The 21,080-nt window shown below is 39.6% G+C and overlaps 2 protein-coding genes across 3 annotated transcripts; both read left to right on the forward strand.

The window, feature by feature from the left end:
• Positions 1-66: 66 nt before the first annotated feature.
• On the forward strand, positions 67-8,038 carry map6b (microtubule-associated protein 6b). Of its 2 annotated transcripts, XM_022210631.2 has the most exons (4): positions 67-1,127; positions 3,251-3,464; positions 4,137-4,185; positions 6,210-6,331. In XM_022210631.2, the coding sequence occupies exons 1-3, from the start codon at positions 409-411 to the stop codon at positions 4,179-4,181; spliced, it is 978 nt and encodes a 325-aa protein (XP_022066323.1). In that variant the 5' UTR covers positions 67-408; the 3' UTR covers positions 4,182-4,185; positions 6,210-6,331. The 2 variants fall into 2 exon arrangements, with proteins under 2 accessions (XP_022066323.1, XP_022066322.1); XM_022210630.2 differs by lacking the exon at positions 4,137-4,185 and having other exon boundaries at positions 70-1,127; positions 6,210-8,038.
• A 4,042-nt stretch (positions 8,039-12,080) lies between these two features.
• zgc:112083 (uncharacterized protein LOC550461 homolog) lies at positions 12,081-19,451 on the forward strand. The gene is made up of 10 exons (XM_022210638.2): positions 12,081-12,211; positions 12,702-12,878; positions 14,322-14,548; positions 14,641-14,752; positions 14,840-14,992; positions 15,081-15,155; positions 17,268-17,388; positions 18,053-18,191; positions 18,311-18,435; positions 18,599-19,451. Exons 2-10 carry the CDS (start codon positions 12,728-12,730, stop codon positions 19,023-19,025), a joined length of 1,530 nt encoding a protein of 509 aa, XP_022066330.1. The 5' UTR covers positions 12,081-12,211; positions 12,702-12,727; the 3' UTR covers positions 19,026-19,451.
• The last annotated feature ends 1,629 nt before the right edge of the window (positions 19,452-21,080 follow it).

Here is a 21,080-nt window from a genome sequence, read left to right on the forward strand (position 1 = left end):
CCACTGTAGTTTTACAGTTTCTGACATGGCAGCATGGGGTTAAACTGTGTCTCCTCCTCCTGCTTCCTCCCTGCTGGCCAGACGGTGACGAGCTCAGGTGATAGTTCACCGTGCCAACTCCCAGTGCAGACCCCGGGCATCTCTGGAAGCATCACACAAATGTGGGTGGGGTCGCTTTGATGCGCAAAGCAGACAGCAATGTGTGCTCCACGGCTAGCTCCAAAGTCTTAAACTTGAGTGAGAACAAATATCCTGTAGGAGGAGAGAGACAGAGGGAGGCGTGGATGCAAAGATACTGAATTACATAACGGAGGAATAACCCTGACTGGACAAAAAAGAATCACGCAGGACTCGAGTTGTGAGTATTTATCCCACATTTTTTATTCCAGCCTCCTTGAATCAAACATCATGGCATGGCCTTGCATTACGCGCGCTTGCTGCATCAACCGCTTCTGGACGGAGCTGGATAAAGCGGACATCGCGGTGCCTTTGGTTTTCACCAAATACTCCGATGTGGCCGACGTGCAGCATCTGCCCCATCACCCGCAGCCGAGGCAGAAGAAGGCCGGTGCCATTGCCATAGAAACCCAGCCCCATCCTGGGGAGCAGGAGGTTGGGAAGGCACCGCCCGCGACGGGTGCCGCAGCGGGCAAAGATGGCTCTACTGCGTCCGTCATGCGCCAAGACTTCAAGGCGTGGAGAGTGCGCCCCGAGCCCAGCTGCAAGCCCCGGAACGAGTACCAGCCTTCCACGGGCCCCTTCAACAACGAAACTCAGTATAGGAAGGATTACAAGCCCTGGCCTATACCGAAGAAGCACGACCACCCGTGGATCCCCAAACCCAGCCCCACTTCCAGCGCAGGGGGCGGCAAGCTGGAGCACGCCGCCGCTGAGGCTGAGAGCGGCGTGGAGAAGAGCGAGATCGAGGAGAAGATGCAGGAGAAGGAGACCAAGGAGGCCACGAAGAGAAGCGTGAAGAGGGAAAAGTCGGCGGAGAGGAAAACAGGTGAGAAGACGGAGGGACAGATGGCTGCAGATGTGAGCGCAGAGCAGAGGAAAGGCAGAGCGGCTGCAGACGCTGTTAACAGACAGATAAAGGAGGTGATGTCCACCTCCAGCAGCTACAGGTAAGTGTGAAAGAGTGAACCATTGCTGTGCATGCTGCTAGAGGAAACAGACATGTGTCCTTAACTTACTCTAAGCTGTGACTCTGCTGTGACTTTACAATGGGAAACATGCAACATCTCTGAGAGCATTTCAGTTAACAATACTCCCACAGAAGCAGCCCCTGAACGCCACACTGGTTTGACTGGTGACAAAGCTTCATTTAAAGATCACCAGAGGAGATTTGGAACTGCCGGATCTCTCCTTACAGTCTCAAGTGATATCCAAAAAGCCAACCGATATTGCCACAGATAAAGGTTGCATTATTGATTTCTTTTTCCTGCCTTATCCTTCCTGAGAGTACTCCCTAATCAATGCTGGAGCCCATGAATGAGTAAAGCCACTAAAAGGGTCTGAATGTAATCATGTGTGTCTTAACATGGTTTCTCTTGCGCAGGCTTCCTCCAAATTGAATTGACTGCGCGTGTGGAGGAAACATGCAAGATAAAAACGACTTGTTTGATTCTGGTTCCACTTTGAGGTGGAACCAATGACAAAGATAAACACAATGATGCACAAATACATAGTATTCAGAAATTATCAAATGCTCAACTAATATTTAGAAGCAATGGTGCAGAAGAGCAGCTTCAAAGACTGTATTTATTGAAATTTATTAACTTCTATTATCTCATATTCTATATCAATAGAAACCTGGACCTTTGAGGTAAGTAAATAATAAAAACACACTTACCCCTGATGAAAAACAGTGGCAACTATAATTTCACTAAATAGAATACACAAATCTCTTACTATTAGAATAATAAAACTATATTAATAGCAGCAATTTTTTATAAAGAAACTGGAAGTCAAGGGGACTTTTGCATGAGAGGTGAAGCATCTTCAAGATCCACAAAAGAGAACTTTAGTTGATTTTTACCAAATCTGCCATGACATACAATAATAATAATATTGATAACTATAATAATAATATAAAAAGTGTGATCCTTATGTGAAAGTTGTTAAAAGCTCATGAGTTTTGATTTTTTTTAAAACTTTTTGTCCATGTGAACTGTGGGGAAAAACATAGTAACTGCATACTGTCCTGCCAGCTCTAACAGAGCTTAGAAAGTACAATATAAGGATCAAATTTTGACATTACTGCCAAGAATAGCAGTTGGTTAACATGGAGAAATGAATGAACGAAAATGATCTTGTATTAAGAATGGTTGTTGCTAGAGGTACGGACCCGTATCCGTAGCCTGTGGACTACGGATACGGGTCCGTACCCCCCGTGCTGCAAGATGGCGGGATTGGTTCCTCAGGTTTGTGATGTACGAAACCCTGGAAGTCTTAATCCGTGTTTTTGAGACTGCAGTTTGAAGTTGGCTGTTACTTGTGTTCTCCACTTATTTCACTCACATCATGTCTTCTTGCATATAAAAACATTCATATGGACAGATTAGCATGGTAATAAACTAGATTTACACTGGATTAAGTAGTTAGTTTGACCAAAAATTAAAGAGCAACATACTTTTCAATTATTCCCTATAGTAATTTTCAGGAGAAATGACAAACTTTGCCTGCTCTCGTTTTCTCTACAATGAAGATTCAATGATTACCTCCGCCAAGAAGGTTATGTGACACCGTTTGTGTGTCTGTCTGTCTGTCTGTCTGTCTGTTAGCAAGATAACTCAAAAACGCCTGGGCAGATTCACATGGAATTTTGAGGGGATGTAGACTATGGTAAGAGGAAGAGCTGATTTAATTTTGGTGGCAATCCGGAAAGGACCCTGGATTCTGGATCACTTTGAATGTTTTAGTATGTTTTAGTATGTGGTCCAAAATATGACAAAAAAACATCATAGGTTAGTATGTCGTCCAACAAATATGAGCAAGGTGTCCAGATAGCTCAGCTGGTTAAGAAGGTGATTCGTAAACAGAACTGTGTCAGAGATGCAGGTTTGATTCCAGCTCATGATCCTTTACTGCATGGGTTTCCTGTTTTCCTCTCTATCCTTGGCAGAGGTCTGCACTCTCTGAGTGCTTTTCTAGTTTAGACGTTTGATCTTGGAATAATCTATGTTGAAAATGATCATAATTTGCAGTGCTACAACCATCTTTGTCTGATTTTTTCCATTGATCGTAGGACTGAGTTCAAAGCATATAAAGACGTGAAGCCAGTGAAGCCCATAAAAGCTCCGTCTCAGTACAAACCCCCGGAGGAGGAGACCAGTCTGGAAACCAGCTACAGCGCCACGTTCAAGGGGGAGCAGGTGAAGGCTCAGCCGGCCGACAACAAGATGGTGGAGCGCCGGAGGATACGCAGCCTGTACAGTGAGCCCAGCAAGGAGCCGGCCAAGGTGAGAGGAAGTCCACACCACACCCACATCCAGTGAATTTAGTCTCCACTCTGACTTAAATACAGCAGTGCCTTCCTTTTTGGCATATCCGTTGATTCTGCATTTTGTATACTTGTATAGTCACGTATTTTCAGGGCACCCATGTGAATACGAGCCAAACCCTCATTCATTTAAAACCAATCAATACCTAAAGCTTGATTAACCCTGCTGTTAGTATTTGCTTGCTTACTGAAAGCTCCTGCTCTATAAATTTAATTTTATTATACACAATAACCAGATTATGTCCTGGTCTAATGGCAGGTGATTGGTGGTCTGCTTTATTATACACACCAACTGTTAAACAACTATATCCTAATACACAACGTTTTTAAATAATCAAATAACCATTTGTCATAGTTAAATGTCCATAAAATGTTTAACTAAAATATTATGTTATTCGGTAACCTGTGCATACTAATACTGAAAATGTTTTACATGTAGTATCCCATCTTTGGACTATTGCAGTAAATGACTACATCCTGTATTCACCTAGGTCTTTATTTGGAGATTTTCTTAACATACACTAGTATTTGCGTGCATGTAATCAACATTTCAGACTACAACTGGTTTTAATTGGTTGATACTGTGTCTAGCAGTGTGTTCATATGGCCACTCCCTCTCTCGTTCTTGTAGGACTTCTCAGAGACTGAGAGCAGCTCTGTTCTAAATCTGCTGTAGTCAGGTGTGTTCTCTGTTTTTATCTAGAAGGCATGGATGCTGACCTCAGATCAATCAGACGTGCATACTGTAGACACACATGCGCACACAGTATGCATCTTGGCCAGTCAGTCACATTTATCACCCAGCTGCCAGATGCAATCCTCCCAGAGTTATCAGCCACATACTCTCACTGTTTTCCCACCTCTCAGTCTGCACCAGCCACCATATTTTGTGGAGATCAGTGGTTTCAACTATTGATCACAGGATTATATAAGAGGGTGGATGGATAAATCAACAGAAGACACAATGGAGCAGAGATGCTACCTTGTAAATCAGCTAAGAATCAAAGCAAAATAGAAGGATTTGTTGCATCAGTGGAGGTAAACAAGAACAAAAACCTCTCCTCATTTGTTTAAGGCTCTATTTTGGTGACACTGTTTGGTGCAAATTACGTTTGGCAAAATGACATTTTGTTCTTCCCTGTCTGCACCCAATGGTTGACCATGAATTAGACTACATACAAGTGAAAGAGAAGAACAGTAGAATATGTACCAATGGCAGTGGTAAGTAATGCAGTGCTTTTTTGATTTTGGCACTGGCAACACTTTTTTGCAAATGATATTATTCTTTTTGCTTTAGTCAGATGTTTGTAGTAGCAGTTTGCAGCCCAGTGTGAGAGCCATTAAGGTCTAATATCATTATTTAAGGTCCACAACATTAAGAATGTGTACTGAAAATGAGTAAATTTTGACAATATAGTGAATGCCTGGACACAATTGCTTTCAGGTGTTTTTACTCATAACATGGTTGTTTTATTTCTCACAACTCTACACTGACTAACTGTCTGTGGCAACAAAATTTCTAAAAAAGATTTGCCATTCCCTGCACCCAAACTACTTTGCACCAGCAGCCTTTTTGTCTCAGAAATAGAGCCCTTCATTTCTACTGTCAGAAGCAGCTTTTCTGTCATCTCTTACGATGTATAAGGTTTATTTATTCAGCAAAAGTTGAGCATGTTTTGCAACTTTGTTGCTGGAAACCGACTCATTTTTAGATATTGGGAGCTCTTCCATCAGTCTCTTATTGCTATGGCAACTCCTCCAGAGCAGAGAGGAGCTAAGTGCCTTGCTTTGGGCTACATTCATCTCTGCACCCACATTTTCCTAGCTGGTATTAAGATTTGAAACAGACATCCCCTGAGTTGCAAGCCTGCTTGTCGAACCTCTAGGTTTATGCCACCACTATTAATGGTTGTTCCAAAATATTTCATTCTTTAAAGCGTAAAACTAACATCATATACTAATATAAACAATGTACTTTGTATGCTATATATTCTTTAAAGGTTGATTTTAATGAGAAACTGCACGAGCCACTGTTCTATTGAAGGAAAGGCACAAATACACCTTTTGTGCTGTTTTTCTGTCTTTTATCTTCATTGCACTAACCACATCATGCAAATATCACCTGTAGCATATGGTGTCATTTGCTTGGTATTATGTTAAGCAACTGGATAATAAGAAGGTATGTATTGCATGATAAAATAGATCCTTGGCTTGATTTATAATCTTCATTAGTAAAGTGAACATTTAACGGAAACATTTTACATTTTGTGAAATACACTTTGCAGTTTTCTTGCTAAGAGTAAATGAGTATATTGATACCATCCTTGTATCTGTTAAATACAGAGCCATAGCCACCAGTTAGGTATCTTAGCTTAGCACAAAGACTAGAAACTTTCAGTACTCTTGCTGTCATGCAAAGATTCCATGCAAAGTCACTGATCCTGGCCAAGAAATTCACATAACCTCCTGTAAAACCTTGTTTTTTAACCTTTTTGCAGAGCCATTTTAGCAATCATCTTATACTAGCCTGATTTGTAGCTTTTATGCTAAGTTAAGCTAATCTAGTGGTGGCTGCAGCTTCATGTCTAATATATGCACCGGAGAATGGTATTAATCTTTGATTCCTCCTAGCAAGAAATCAAATAAGTGCATTTCCCACAATATCAAACGTCCGTTCAGTTTTTTCACCTCTGATCTCTTTCAGGTGGACAAACCAGTGTCTCGCACCAAACCAAAAAAGACACCTACAACAACAACAGGGAAGATGGTGAAAAAAGCTAAAGAGAAGCAGATTTCTAGTTCCCAGTCTGCCAAGAAGAAGCCTTCTTCAGGTGCCTCAGAACCCAAACCAGAAGGAGTCGTCACAAAGAAGAGCAAAGAGATCAGCAACAGACTGGCAGAAGCGAAACAGTAAAAAGCAGCTCAGCACTTTGATGTGCACGATCAAAAGCTACGTGATGAATTACGCAAATCTCTTCCCTTTGGTTTTGTTTCCTCACCTGTTGTTTCTGCCGTCCTGTCATATATTGTTCACCTTTAAATGGGCACTGATTTTGAGCTTTTAGAATAATGCAATTAATTTCACTGTAAACTATGCGTGTGAGTATGTGAAGGCGTGAAAGTGTGATTCCTTGTATTTTTGGTGCACAGAACCGCTTTATATTATTGAGCACATGATTTGCACATTGTTTATATGAGTTCTATTTGACGTCAAACTTTAAAAGGAGCCATCGGTATACATGCCGTATGTGTATGAAAGGGCATTTTTACCTTTTTGTCTGAATGGATGATATTGAGATCATTATTAAAATGATTGTAAAAATTGTCAAGGAGAGGATTTTTCTCTGAGACTGGATCACATGAAAGGTTTTGTGAAAGTACAAAATCTGTTTTAAGGTTGCGTTTCCTAATTACAGTGCCTCCGCTGTATGGTCCTGGTTTTCATTTCATTGTTCTGGATGATATCTGGTTTCATCAGTTTGGTTGCTAAGAAACCAAATTAACTGTAATATAATTGCTACAGCTTGCATGTAAGACCCCTGTTTTTTGGTTGAGGTAGCAGCATTTTTAGCAGACTATATGTCACAGTCACATTCTAGCTTGTAAATTGAGCCATTTAAAGATAAATGTATAGGGGGAAAGACCTTTTCAAATGTAATGCATGTGTAGAAATAGATTCTGATCACACCAAAAGTCACATACAGTAAGTAAAATCATAGTCTAGTGGCTGTTCAAGCTGTAAAATAAACACACCAGCAATATGGTTTCACCCACAAACATATGGAGATCCTTTAATTTAAAAAGAATACTGCAGTTTTGATCATGACGCAGTATTATGTGGCACCGTACTCCACCCCTCTCCTGATCTGTGACGCTGTAGTTGTGCTAAATAATAGAAGATGCATATAGGCCTAAAAAAAGGATCATATTTACTCAACAATTCTCACTCTGAATGGGGCTGATCTCTCCAGGTGTTGAAGGACAAAGGAATGGGCCAGGACTTAAAGTTCAGCTCTTGACAATGCTGCTGTCTTGAAAAAAAAAAAAAATCACGTGTTCATCGTGAGCTTGACATGAAGTGTTTTGAACTAAAAATGTCATCACAGCCCAGCCTTTCCCCTCCTCTCTGGTTGTAAAACACACCTCGTCTACCGTTAAACCCTCAGCGGCTAAAGTGGCTGCAGCGTGTGAGGGGGAAGTCGAGCCACCGTGAGTCTGCTTCCAGTTTAAGCTTCTCTGTGTGAGCGAATGAATGAGTGGGAGAGGTCTTTTTGTTTTTGCGTGTCTGACCTCTTCAGCCTGCTGCCTGCTAACATCAAGTCTAGCCCAACCACTAGAAGTGCTGCAACGCACTCCAACACCCTGGTGCTATTATCTCTCATCGTATATGCTGTCTGGTTTGGATTGCGTGTGGCGTTGAACCGGAGTGAAGTGAAGATATGACGATGTCATAGCGCTGCAGATTTGTTGTGATATTGTGCTTGTATTCTCAGCTTGCTCTGAATGAACTCTGATTAAAATGATGATACAGAATCTACAGCGTTGTTGCATTCTTTGTATTAGGAATTGGTGTTTGTTAAATGTACATATGCGAATTGGCACCCAAAATCTCACAAAAGATTCTGTAGAGCTGCAAAAAAAATGTTGTTGATTGAGAAGTATTTTTTAAAATGTCACTTATTTTAATTTTACTTTTAAGTTGTAAAGACAAAAAGTAAAAAGAAAAGACAGGAAACTTGTTCTCTCCTTGCAAGCATTTGAAAAATTATAGCATAAATATACACTTGAAGATAAAAAAAATATATAGAGTTTACAGGTGTCTTCTAACAACATGGAATTTGTTTCTAAGCAAATTTAAAATAAAGTACAGTCATCAAGAATAATAAATTACTATTTTGTATCTTTCATCATCACTTTCTTGACCTGGTTGTAGGAAAAATACTCTTTTCTGGCCCATATGTCTGTTTTATTCACCTCACAGTGTCCTGCAGATGCTCACATCCTCAAAACTCGGCTTGTATTTCTAATATGATCTGCCATCTGTGCATTATTCCTTCTCTTTTTCATTTCAGCTTAAGCACCACATGTAAAATGGTCTCCTCTGAAAACAGGAGATTTGTCTTAATTGATTGAAAGCGAGGATAAAATGTACGATGAAAACGACAGTTTATCAGTCTTTCGTGCTTTTAGATGCTGGTGGTCACTTTTCCTGTGAATCAGTCATCCCAACATAAATCTGCATGAATAATTCAGTTGTTTTGGGCCCTTGTGTTTGCAGAGCAGCATGAAATATTGAATAAGATATCAGCAGTGGCACTGGCGCTGCCTAAGCTCTGCCCACTCACCAGACGACTTGTCTGGCTGGTTATGGTTTCGGCTTATTTTGTGTTGAAAGGGCAGAACTGAGATTTCATGCACTACTTTCACTGCGTAGGAAATAAATTGCACAACTTGGGAGTCCATTTTCCTAATGCTGAAGCAACAATGCTTGGCCAACCAAGCACTGCACAGACCGTTTTTGGACACAAATGCATCCACCATTAGGATAAAATGCTCATTGCATCATAGACAGCTTTTGTGAACACTTTAATTGTGAATACCAGTGTAAAATATTGCGTGACTTTATTTGTGTAATATTGACTTCACATTAGGAAACATGCAGGCTCATGAAAATATTGTATTTCTTAGACAGGCAAGACGTTGGCCAGCCTGGTGCTGATTGTCAGCAAATCATGACCTCTAGTGGAGGGGATCAGGTGCACAAAATCTCACAGCAGCAAGAGAATGTGTACTAAAAGTCAAGCGGCTGCAGGATAAGCAAAGGAGCTCAGGTTTCCTTCTGCTGCTCAACCTCCACTTTTTATTGGCATCCAAGGTGTTCTCAGGCTGGATGGGACATTTAATTCCGGCAGACATCAATTATCTCTCTTCCTGCTTGGTCCCAGACTGTTGATGTCATCTGAAGCCTTTTAACACAAGATGGCAATTGTGAAAGTACAACATGGTTTGATTCTTTAGGTCATGATTAACAACTACAGCTGGCAAAACTGCATTGAAGAGAGGGTTATTTGGTGATCAGAGATGGTTGTTTAGATGACTTTTACAAGATTAAAAAGAAATATTCTAGACTAGATAGACAAATGTGGCAACAAAGGTTTTAATTATTATCAGTATAAACCACATCATCATTAATTCATTACATGCGTCTATTATCTATACACCGCTTAATCCTCATTAGGGCAAAGGCAGGGGACACCCTGGACAGGCCGCCAGTCTTTCGCAGGGCGACATGTACAGACAAACAATTCATTACATCCAATGCATTCATTATCTTGACATGTTTACAGACCTCCTCAGGCACTGCTAAAGTGAAATAAAATAAGATAGAGAGCTCAACAATGGATTGGAGGCAGAGGCCTGACAGGAAGAGCTTTTATTACTTCCTTTAAGAAGTTTAGAGTGGCAATTAAAGGTAAAACTAGGCATGGACATCTACGGTTTGGGAGCACCAAGATAAAAGACATAAAGAAAAAAATAAAAGAAAAAGAGGTTCTTAGCTGTGGCACAAATGCCCGTTTTGAAATGTGCTTTTGGGATAATTGATCCGTAGTGGTCTGTAACAATGAAAATAAATGCACTCAAAACATAAGATTTAAGTACAGATTTGAGCTAATTGTACTGAAGTTTCTAATATTTTTAAATTTCGTGCTATTTTACACTTTACAATACTTATTTTGCTCCACTGTTTTCATTTGACAACTAACAGTTTTATAAATTAAGCTTTACATGAAGAGCTTACACAATATGATGCATTGCTATAGATTAAACTAGACAAAAGCATTTAAGATTAGTGCTGAACTGATCAATGAATGACTTAATTCATGTCAGTTCAATTCAGTAAAGCACAATGGCAATCCACGGGACACTGACAGGGTCAAACCCTGGAATTAAAACAGTCTCAATGAATGATGACATTATGCTTAAATGGTTTTTTAAGAAAATGTTCTAAGCATTTCTTCATTTCGGCTTCTCATAAGCGAGGATTTACTGTATTTGCATCTCTTTTATTACAGTAACTGAATAATTTGAGTGTGCGTTTTTGTCACACTAAACAAATTATTTTGTAAGTGTCCTGTTAGCTTTTGGTGCAAGTTATCCAAAATTCTGCTGACAAAAAACAAAAAATTGTCAACCCATCATTTCAGCCTTGGCAACACCACACTGGCTTCCTGTATCTTATAGAATTGACTTTTTAAGTCCCTCTCCTTCTATACAAATCTCTGAACAGCTTAGACTACCTCACAAGTTCCCTGCTGTCTTATATCCTGTCACGAGCCTTTAGATCCTCTGTTTTTGGAGATAAGGTTGCTTTTAGTAACTCTCTGAAGCTGTGGAGTAGCTTACCCAAAGATATCGGTTTGAAAGTGTTAAACAACACTTACAAACAGATCTTCTTAACCTGCCCTTCTTCTAACATCATCTACGGCGATATGAGTTGTCAATTTATTTAATGTTATTTATGCTTTTGTATTATATCTATTATTATTGATTTCTTTTGTATTATATTTATTTTTATTGATTTCCTTTCTATTGTATTTGATCTTTTAATGTCAAAGCACCTTGAATTGCACGTGTTCCATGCATGCTATACAGGTGAAATATTATCATTCCTAATTATTTGTAATGGAAACAAGACTTACATTAAATGAAATGAGCAGTAAAATAATCTGTTTTTTAAAATTAGGCTGTGATGCTGTTATTTTGTCTTGCTGTCCGTATGGATGTCTTCACATGTGTTAATACAACAGCCTTGTCATTTCAGAGCAAGCTGAGAACACAGTTAGTAAACCTCCAAAATCAACAATACTGTGTACCTTACTATTTAACTGAGTCCAGCAAAACTGCAATTTATATAATTTTGTAATGCTGAATTCAACCACAGTATTTCAATTATTCAAACAAATTCATTTTATAAATAACAGAGGGGGTCATAAATTTAATATTCAACTCGTTAATAAATTCCCAAGGCCAGTCTTACTCAACGACAACTATTTTAAATGGGCTACTCTAATTTATTTACTTAGCTATTTATTTTATTTACTTAATTTACTTTCTTTTTCTTTTATGTGATATGGCATTTTTGGTACATGTATTATTTTATTTATATGAATTTGTGTTAGTTGTATTGATTTATTCAAATGGAAATTCTGTATCTTGCATTTTCTGTCGTGTACTTTCTTTAACTGGTCTTCCTGATTCTCCTCTTTTTGGTCTTTAAAGCACTTTGTGATGTCTATTTTAAAAATATTCTATATCATACTTAGAGGCATATTTTTGAGTTTTAATACCGTTACGAAGCATTTAGCTGTATTAACACTTTAACTTAATAAATATTTCCTCCATCACTTCTGTTCTCAATATTTTTACTGTGCTGTTGCACTATTCTCTACAACTGACAAATATTTGGGATTTTTCTGCTTAACTGAGACAAACTGCAGTCTTTATTCAGCTGGAGGACTCCGGTATGGAGGACCACTCCGGGACAGCAGATGGCGTCGTGTTCTACTTGGTTGTTGCTCGTTTTAAATAACCGACGAAGAAGAACGAGTGGCGGTGACCAACAGGAAATAAACAAAAGCAAACGAGCTGAGAGGAGGGAAGAAGAATTAACAGCTCAAAAGTGCTGCACCAAGTAGCATCAAATCTGTAAGAAACTTGCACCAAACCTCCTGTAGCACAAGTGTTAGAATATTAATGTGTGTTTGCTATTTACCCGTTAAGGTGTTGAAGTCCGTCGTGTTTAGAAAAAGTCCGGCAAAGAGTGATAACCGGTGACCGGTTGAGCGGTTGTTACTGTTAGCCAAAACTAACTTTATCTTGACTCAATTTGTTAATCCGGTGTTAATCTGCTGCTAGCTAATTACTGGCTTTGCTAACTAGCAAGCGGTTATTTTTTTAAAGAAAAGATAAATTCGAGCTGTTTTCAGCTAACTTCAACCGATAAGTTGGTTAAGAAACACTTTCCAGCTAACTTTAGCTCCTGACCGTTAAAATATAAACTGACCTGTGTTTTAGTTTCGAGCCCCTCTAGATAGCATCGTTTGCTGGCTATTGAAACTGCTTTTTAGCCACTATACTGCAGCTCAAAATGTAGGTCTTTATTTTTGTTACAGTTTGTGTTTGTGTGTCTTTGTAGCTGGCCAGGATTGGGAGTGTGCAGTCATGATGGCAACTAAGAGATTAGACAACTTTGAGGTGAAGTGTGAGTGGGATTCATGTGACTTCAAGGGCCACACCATGGAGCAGCTTAGTGATCATATGTCACTTCATCTGAGGGACTACCTGGGAGATAAAGATACCCTGGAGGAGCTGGGTAAGTATGTATACATGTATACAGGTAAGAAACCTGTATACATGCTAGCCTTTGGTCCAGTATGCGAGCAATAAGTTGAAACTAATTATTGTTTTCGTTATCGAGTAATTCACTGATGATATTCTTGATTAATCGGCTAGGTATTTGGTCAATAAAATGTAAGAAAAATGACTATAGGTGTTATCCAAAGTCCAAGAGGATTTTCTCAAATGTATTGCTTTACCCACAACCTAAAGATATTTAGTTTACTGTCACAGAGGAGGAAAGAAACCACAAAATATTTCACACTAAGAAGCTGGAACCAGAGCTTCACAGCAATTACTCAGTTAGTTGTGCAAGCCTAGTGAGCTACCACTACCTTTCAAGGCAAACATAAGCAGTCAGCATATGTCAGTAATAGAATTGCGGAAATTAGTTTGCTTGCCTTTATTGGCCACTTCATTTGGTACACAAACTTGCAAAGACTTTTCATAGATGCTGATTGCAGTGCTGTTGAATTATATACTGATTTATTTAGAAGTGTTTCTGTTATTTAGCTTCGCATCGCTAGTATAAATAGCATGCACAAAATAGTCAAAACACCTGCTAATGTAATGCCATAAAATTTAGTAGCACCACCTCGAACATGACCATACATTTGACTTTAAACCTTCTCTAAACAGACAAAGCAAAAACTGTATCCTCAAAGGTAGGATTTATTGCAGAACTGTTGTGTATGGCTCCATTAGTTGTAGTTGTACCAAATAGTAGTAGGTACACATGAAATATCAAATTCCAAAATGTTTTGTCAAATATTCCCATGCACAGATTGTTAAGGAGTAGAAAGTAACACATTGTGACCAAATCATAATCTCGTTTGCTATTATTTAAACTCATATGAGGCATAAATAGACATAGTTAGTAGTTGTTCACCTCACTAACCCCTGTCAGTAACCTAATTTAAGCCTCACCCCAACCATATATGGAAGGACATATTATAAAAACTTCTGTGTCATTTTGTAGGACATAGCTGAGTTTTAAGGTCATCAAATTAAGTGATAGTTTCCTCTCACAACCACAACGAGTTTCTGATAATGTTGTTTATATGCAGCCTCGAATTGCTCTACGTTGTACCCACATTACCGACACCGAATCTTTTTGTCTTTTCTGTTATTTTTGCAGCTCTTCCACACATGCACATTGTGACACGGCTGTAATTACTTCAATATTTGTGTGACTTTCTGTGTTAGATATTGTTGGACTTTCGAGCATTTAAAAGACCAGTCAGCAGGCTGTCTAAAGGACTTTACTGAACCTACTGAAATCATTTAGATTTGTTTTGTTAAAGATCATGCCTGTTCTAGAACATTTTTGATTAATTAGCAAGCCATATGCCATCCAATATTAATGCCATCTGTGTACAGTTTGTAATAACATTGCAGTAATTCTTCTCTGTTTGTTTAGATGAGTATGCTTGCCTCTGGAATGGATGCTCATTTCTGTCCATGGGTAGCGCTACAGTGCTGGAGGTCCACGCCTACTTCCACAACTACCACGGTAAGCTCAAGTTTGTTGGGTCACAGCTGCTCAAGTCCCGTCCTGACCTGCCGAGCTGCAACCAAGGCGTGCACAGCAACAACCTGGTCCCCGAAGGATCCAGTGGTTATGTTTGCCAGTGGGAGCAATGTGATGTAAGTATTTTTATTTCCAGTTATTTAATGGTCATTAAGTGACAGATAGCACAACTGTTTGATTAGGAATTTAGATTTTTATCTTCCTACAGAGTACATTAAATAATCCTGAGTGGTTCTACCGACATGTGGACAATCACGTAGAAAGTGCGGAGCCACAGACTCTCTCACAGGAGCAGCAGGCGCTCTTCTGCCACTGGGCAGGTAGGACTGGTTGAGCGGAGTTCAAAGAGATGTTGATGTTTCTTTACCGGCTCTGGCTAAGTCTGATGTTTCATGTTTCTGTCTAAGGCTGTGATGCCTTCTTCAAGATCAGGTACCGTCTGAGAGAACACATGCGGAGCCACACTCAGGAGAGACTCGTAGCCTGTCCTACATGTGGCAGCATGTTCTCCAGCAACACAAAGTTGTTTGACCATCTCCACAGGCAGGCTGAGCCAATAGGTGAGACTCAGAAAACCTTTCTAGGATGTTTTTGTTGTAAATGTATTGCATTATTGCTGACTTCTGTACATCTTTTTTTTTCAAACAGAATCGCTGGTATGTGAACATTGTGGAAAAGCCTTTTCCAGTGAGAGACTTTTGAGGGACCACATTCGTCAGCATGGTAATGACCACCTACAGTTTTAACACTGAATAGTTGTTATTTTTCCATTTTTAGGGTTGGGTTGATTGGATTTTTTAAAGGAGAATTCTTAAATTTGTGACCATATGTGGCTAGTTAATATTTAATCATTTGTCTTATCAAGGTGTAACAATAGAATTTAATCCTGGTATAGTAGATATGAACCAGTTAAATTCTCATTTTATATGCAATTTCTGTCTTGATCAAGATAGTTATGTCTGTTTATTCTGAAATATCAAAGAAGTTTTTCAAAGTTCACTTGTGACCTTAAAAACAACAGTTTACAAAATATTAATTCAGCAATCATTCAGTAGGCGCCGATCCCGTCAAGTGACCTTCAGCAACAGATTGTCATTTGTTATCGAATAGTGCAAGGATAAGTTGATGAATGTTTACGCATATGTCTCTGTGCTTCTTGTCCATATTGAAAGAGACCATGCTTTTTGACTATATAGAATCAACATCGTGGATTTTCTAAGGGACTGGAATTGATCATACAGTGGTTTGCAAAAGTTTGGGCACCCCTGATAATTTTCAAGGTTTTCCTTTATAAATCACTGGTTGTTCAGATCAGCAATTTCAGTTAAATATATCATATAGCAGACAAACACAGTGATATATGAGAAGTGAAATGAAGTTTATAGGATTCACAGACAGTTTGCAATAATTATTTAAACAAAAGTAGGCAGATGCATAAATTTGGGCACCCCAACAAAAAATTATATCAATATTTAGTAGATCCTCCTTTTGCAGAAATAACAGCCTCTAAACGCTTCCTATAGTTCCCATGAGGGTTTGGATTCTGGTTGAAGGTATTTTTGACCATTCTTCTTTACAAAACATCCCCAGTTCAGTTTGATGGTTTCCGAGCATGGACAGCCCGCTTTAAATCACACCACAGATTTTCAATAATATTCAGGTCTGGGGACTGAGATGGTCATTCCAGAACGTTGTACTTGTTCCTCTGCATGAGGCTTTACTAGAATTTGAGCAGTGTTTAGGGCCGTTGTCTTGTTGAAGTATCTAGCCCCAGCGCAACTTCAACTTTGTCACTGATTCTTGAACATTGTTGGCAATAATCTGCTGATACTGACTGGAATCCATGAGACCTTCAACTTTAACAAGATTGCAGTACCTGCACTGGCCACACAGCCCCACAGCATGATGGAGCCACCACCAGATTTTACTGTGGTTAGCAAGTGTTTGTCTTGGAATGCTGTGTTCTTCATCCACCATGCATACCGCACCTTGTTATGTTTAAATAACTCAATTTTAGGTTCATCAGTCCACAGCACCTTATTCTAAAATGAAGCTGGCTTGTCCAAATGTGCTTTAGCAAACCTCAAGCGACTCCGTTTGTGCCATGTGCACAGAAAAGGCTTCTTCCACATCACTCTCCCATACAGCATCCCCTTGTGCAAAGTGCGCTGAATAGTTGAACGATGCACAGTGACACCATCTGCAGCAAGATCATGTTGTAGGTCTTTGGAGCTGGTCTGTGGCTTGAGTTTGACTGTTCTCACCATCCTTCTCCTCTGCTTTTCTGAGATTTTTCTTGGCCTGCCACTCCGGGCCTTACCTAGAACTGTGCCTGTGGTCTTCCATTTCCTCACTATGTTCTTCACAGTAGAAACTGACAGCTAAAATCTCTAAGCTAGCTTTTTGTATCCTTCCCCTAAACCATGATGTTGAACAATCTTTGCTTTCAGGTCATTTGACAGTAGTTTTGAGGCTCCCAAGTTGGCACTCTTCAGAGAAGATGCAAAAAGGAGAACAACTTGCAGTTGACCACCTTAAATACTCTTTCTCATGATTGGCTCCACCTGTGTATGTAGGTCAAGGGTCAATGAGCTTACCAAACAAATTTTGTGTTCCAATAATTAGTGCTAAAGGTATTCAAATCAATAAAACAACAAGGGTGCCCAAATTTATGTACCTGTCTTATTATTGCAAACTTTCTGTAAATCCTATAAACTTCATTTCGCTTCTCAAATAGCTCTGTGTTCATCTGTATATAGACGAGTTTTCAGTCAGCTGTTTGACAGGTATTATATTTAATTATATCTTATTGTTTTGTTTTTTTTTTACCCACAGTGAATCAGGTCAAATGTCCCTTCTGTGACATGACCTGCACCACTTTAGCAGCTCTGAAGATCCACATCCGATTCCGCCACTGTGATGAGCGTCCCTACCCTTGTGACTTCTGCGACAAAAGGTAGGTCTGCAAAACAGCTGATCAGAGATCCAGTTGACAACAACAAATATGGTCAAATGGTTACAGCCACCTTTAAACTACATCTTTGTGTTAATCTATTAAAAATAGCAGGATTAAGTTTTAACTCTTTCAATAAAACATTCATTTTTTAACTGCTGTGTCATAAGGATATCACTCAATTAAATTATATTATTTAAAAAATTGGCGGCAGTTTATCAAATTAAATTTATAAAATAGAAAAATGGAAAACATATTGTTGCCTGTAACAGTAATATTCATTCACAGCTGTCAGTTTTAGAGTTCTACCTCCTCTCTGAATCCTTTTTCATGTACATTTTCAGTTAGTCTCTGTGATATTGACTCCATACAGAAGCAAGTTTTAGCTCAATCTTTGAAGTATCAAAAATACCCTCTTTATTGAAACCTTTATCTTATCATTTACAAAACAATGATAATACAAATTAATTCTAGTTTGTAGCAATTGTCATGTGTATTGAAGGGTCTCTTGTGTATTTTCAAACTGATCTAAAATGCACTTTCATTATGCTACAAAAAATGCAAACGAATACAGCACAGACTAAAACAAAGATGAGCAGTCACTTAAGGCTGGTGTCTGAATGAATCAGTTGTTTATCAGTGTCTTTTTCTTCTTTTCCTTTAATAGATTTAAGAACCAACGTGATCTTCAGAAGCACACAGAAGTTCACAACGAGGGCACTGTGTATCACTGTACAGTGGAGGGTTGTGATTATTCTTGTCATACATTCCCAACCATGAGCTACCACTTCAAGAGGGTCCATGAGGTTTGTTATTTCAAAATAAACCATAGAACCTCTTTCAATCACCATTACCAATTATTGTAATGTGGCTGAGTTACACTGGTGCTTTTTTCTTGATGTTACTTCATACTATTCGCCAACAGGTTGGAGGGATGTCGAAATATAAATGCCACATCTGTGATAAAGTCTTTTCTTGGTGTTACACTCTCACACTCCACCTTCGTAAGAAGCATGAGCTTAAATGGCCTTCTGGACATTCACGCTTTAGGTAAGCCACCGGTGGTAACAGCCATTTTTCACTAAAGCATTTTTTTTAGATCCACTCTACTTTTCAGCCCTCACTGTGGATCAAATGTAATTTGAGTAATTTAAAGATTGGTAAAGATTAAATTAGAAATTTTATCTGTGGTTGTTCCATGTATTTTCCTCAGATACAGGAAGGACGTAGACGGCTTCTTAAAAGTAAATATGGTGCGTTTTGAGACTGTTGAAGTGACAAAGGAGATCATGAAAAACATGGCCACAAAGCCACAGAGCCTTCGTAAGAAAACCAGCAGCCGGAACAAGAGGACTGCAGTTGCACCTGAGAGCAGCCGAAGCTCTCCGACGGGATCCTCCTCGCCCTCCTCCAGCTCTTCCTCCTCGTACTCCTCAGATTTCTCTGGAGGCGAAGACATGTCGTCTCAGCCCAGCCCCAGAGGCAGCGACTCTCCTGTCTACTGTGTGATGAACACCATTCCTCACATTGAGGAGGAGCCTGGAGGACTATCACAGCAGGACCGTGATGTTAGCGGGACTTCTGGAGCTGTTCAGGCTCTGACGGAGGTCGCCAGGGGCCTCGGCATGGATGTGGTGTGATTGACCACTCTGCACTGGGTCAAATCACAGATGTCCGTCGTTGGCTCTCATGTAGCCGTTATGCAATTAAATTGGTTTGTCTGTTTAGCTTTTTATATATTTTGCTGTGGAACCGTCAGTGGAGACTTCCTCATGTTATGCTACATGGAGAAGGTCATCCTTACAATGGTTTTGAAGACCACACTTTGATGATAGCAGCTCTTAACGTCTCATGCTGTGAAACAGGTTCTTATTTTGACAAGGTGGTGTTAATGGGAAGAGTTAAATGCACTGCAGAGTTAGAAATGTTGCTCTCCATGCACTGTATTCTGAATTCTGGGATGTTTTCAGCAGAGAATTTCCGAGGACATTATTTTATTGCAGTCTTGAATGTTGCTTGATTTTATTATTACAAATTTGAAATACATTTTTTTGATGTAAAAGTCAGATTTTCTTGTTCATTGCTTTGTTTCTTGTGGTCTGGCTTGTAGCATGCTGAGAGTATTGCCAGCGTTGATATATCCACCACTTTGATCCTGACTCAAACATCTCCTCAACTATAGCATGAATTACTCTGAATTTTTGTCCAGTCCGGTCATCAGGTCAAGATTTTCATCTGTCCACCACTTTATTTTAAGACAGAATTTCAAAGAATGACCTCCCCATCAGCTTCAGCTTTGCTAAGATGGTGATCATGCTTAAACTCAGCATGTTGCTATGAACACGTTAGCATGCTGATGTTAACATTTAGCTCAAATTGGTGCTACCTCCCTTAGCCATGTTACATAGCAGTGATTACACTAATTAGTTTTGACTTACCTACAATAAAATTTTAATTTTGTGTAGCATTTGTCTCACTCCAAAAATTAGCTTTTTATGGCAAATTCTGAGCTTGATGTAAAAAACAAACAAACATAGTAATGTTAATGCATTTAATCAACCCGTTTTACATGGGAGTCATATTGTAAGAAAAAGACATATCCAGAACAACAAGTTTTATTCACAACTCTCTTTCCCTATCTAAAGCTATCGTTGTGCATCTTTTGTTAGTAATACTTGACTAATCAAAAGCTTTCCACTTTCTCTCGGTTTTCACATTTGGGATAGCATGGAGCGCTACTGAAACGATGCACACTGAACTCAACTACTACTGAGTGATTGTCGTTACGGTAATATCTGCTCTCCTTTTTTATCAGATAGTCCCTTGAGATTTACAGTTCCAGGTAGGATGTTTCCAGAATGCCAGGATGAGAGCGGTGACGTCTGCAGTGGTAGTGGAACATCTCTTGATGCGAGTGTTTCCCTTCCTCTCAGGTAAACGGTCTCCTGCTGCCTCAAAGCCGGAGGGAAACAAAGAGGGGGCACGTAGAAACCATAAAGAGCCTCTTGTTGCCTCTGAGCTGCAACAGGTATCCTGATTACTTTGCAGGAATTCAATGAGTAGTCTTTGAGCACATTTTGTCTGAAATGGAGATCCATCCTCTTGTGAATGTCTGACATTTGGTCCCATGAAGCAGCTTTGTAGGGATCCAGTTCAGTGACTGGATAAGAGATGTTGCATCTACTGCTGTTAGGATACAAGACAGATAAATCACTTATGTTCATATGCTGTCTTTGTACAATGTGTGAAGCTGGATGTATGCAAGTTGTAATAAGTGGAGATTGATCAGAGGGCAGATTCTTAGAACCACTAAACTGGTTATCCGGGATTTCCTGCTTCGCTCTCTTTACTTCAATGAAGCTTTCACACTCAAGCTGCCTTTTATTGCAAACTGAGCTGCTGTGTCTGCTGGCAAGATCTGGAGTCACCTTTGGGTCCCATGATTTCTCTGTGAGAGGTAAATCCTTCGTTGTGTCGGTTTTGCAGCTCCTGTGTTTCTCCTTCTCGTCAGGTTTCTCTCTCCAGTGCAGGTTTAGAGGCTGGTCCGGCTTCTCCCTCTTTGTTGCACGACTGTGGCCAGACTGTGGTAAAGATGTGCGAACGTCAGAAGGGTGACCTCTGTTGTGGTTTATTTTGCCAGTTTCACTCCTCTCGCACTTGTGTCCACATGGAAAGTCTAAAAATTGAAAAGTGGG

The sequence above is a fragment of the Acanthochromis polyacanthus genome, chromosome 13, assembly GCF_021347895.1.
Source record: "Acanthochromis polyacanthus isolate Apoly-LR-REF ecotype Palm Island chromosome 13, KAUST_Apoly_ChrSc, whole genome shotgun sequence".
In the NCBI taxonomy this organism is placed as follows: domain Eukaryota; kingdom Metazoa; phylum Chordata; class Actinopteri; family Pomacentridae; genus Acanthochromis; species Acanthochromis polyacanthus.

Excerpts from the sequence above, each read along its gene's own strand:
- map6b (XM_022210630.2), top strand. The coding sequence starts at position 409 with ATGGCATGGCCTTGCATTACGCGCGCTTGCTGCATCAACCGCTTCTGG. Across the intron at positions 1,128-3,250 it reads TCCACCTCCAGCAGCTACAG|GACTGAGTTCAAAGCATATA; the intron begins GTAAGTGTGAAA and ends CATTGATCGTAG. Across the intron at positions 3,465-6,209 it reads CCAGCAAGGAGCCGGCCAAG|GTGGACAAACCAGTGTCTCG; the intron begins GTGAGAGGAAGT and ends GATCTCTTTCAG.
- zgc:112083 (XM_022210638.2), top strand. The coding sequence starts at position 12,728 with ATGATGGCAACTAAGAGATTAGACAACTTTGAGGTGAAGTGTGAGTGG. Across the intron at positions 12,879-14,321 it reads AGATACCCTGGAGGAGCTGG|ATGAGTATGCTTGCCTCTGG; the intron begins GTAAGTATGTAT and ends CTGTTTGTTTAG. Across the intron at positions 15,156-17,267 it reads GGACCACATTCGTCAGCATG|TGAATCAGGTCAAATGTCCC; the intron begins GTAATGACCACC and ends TTTTACCCACAG.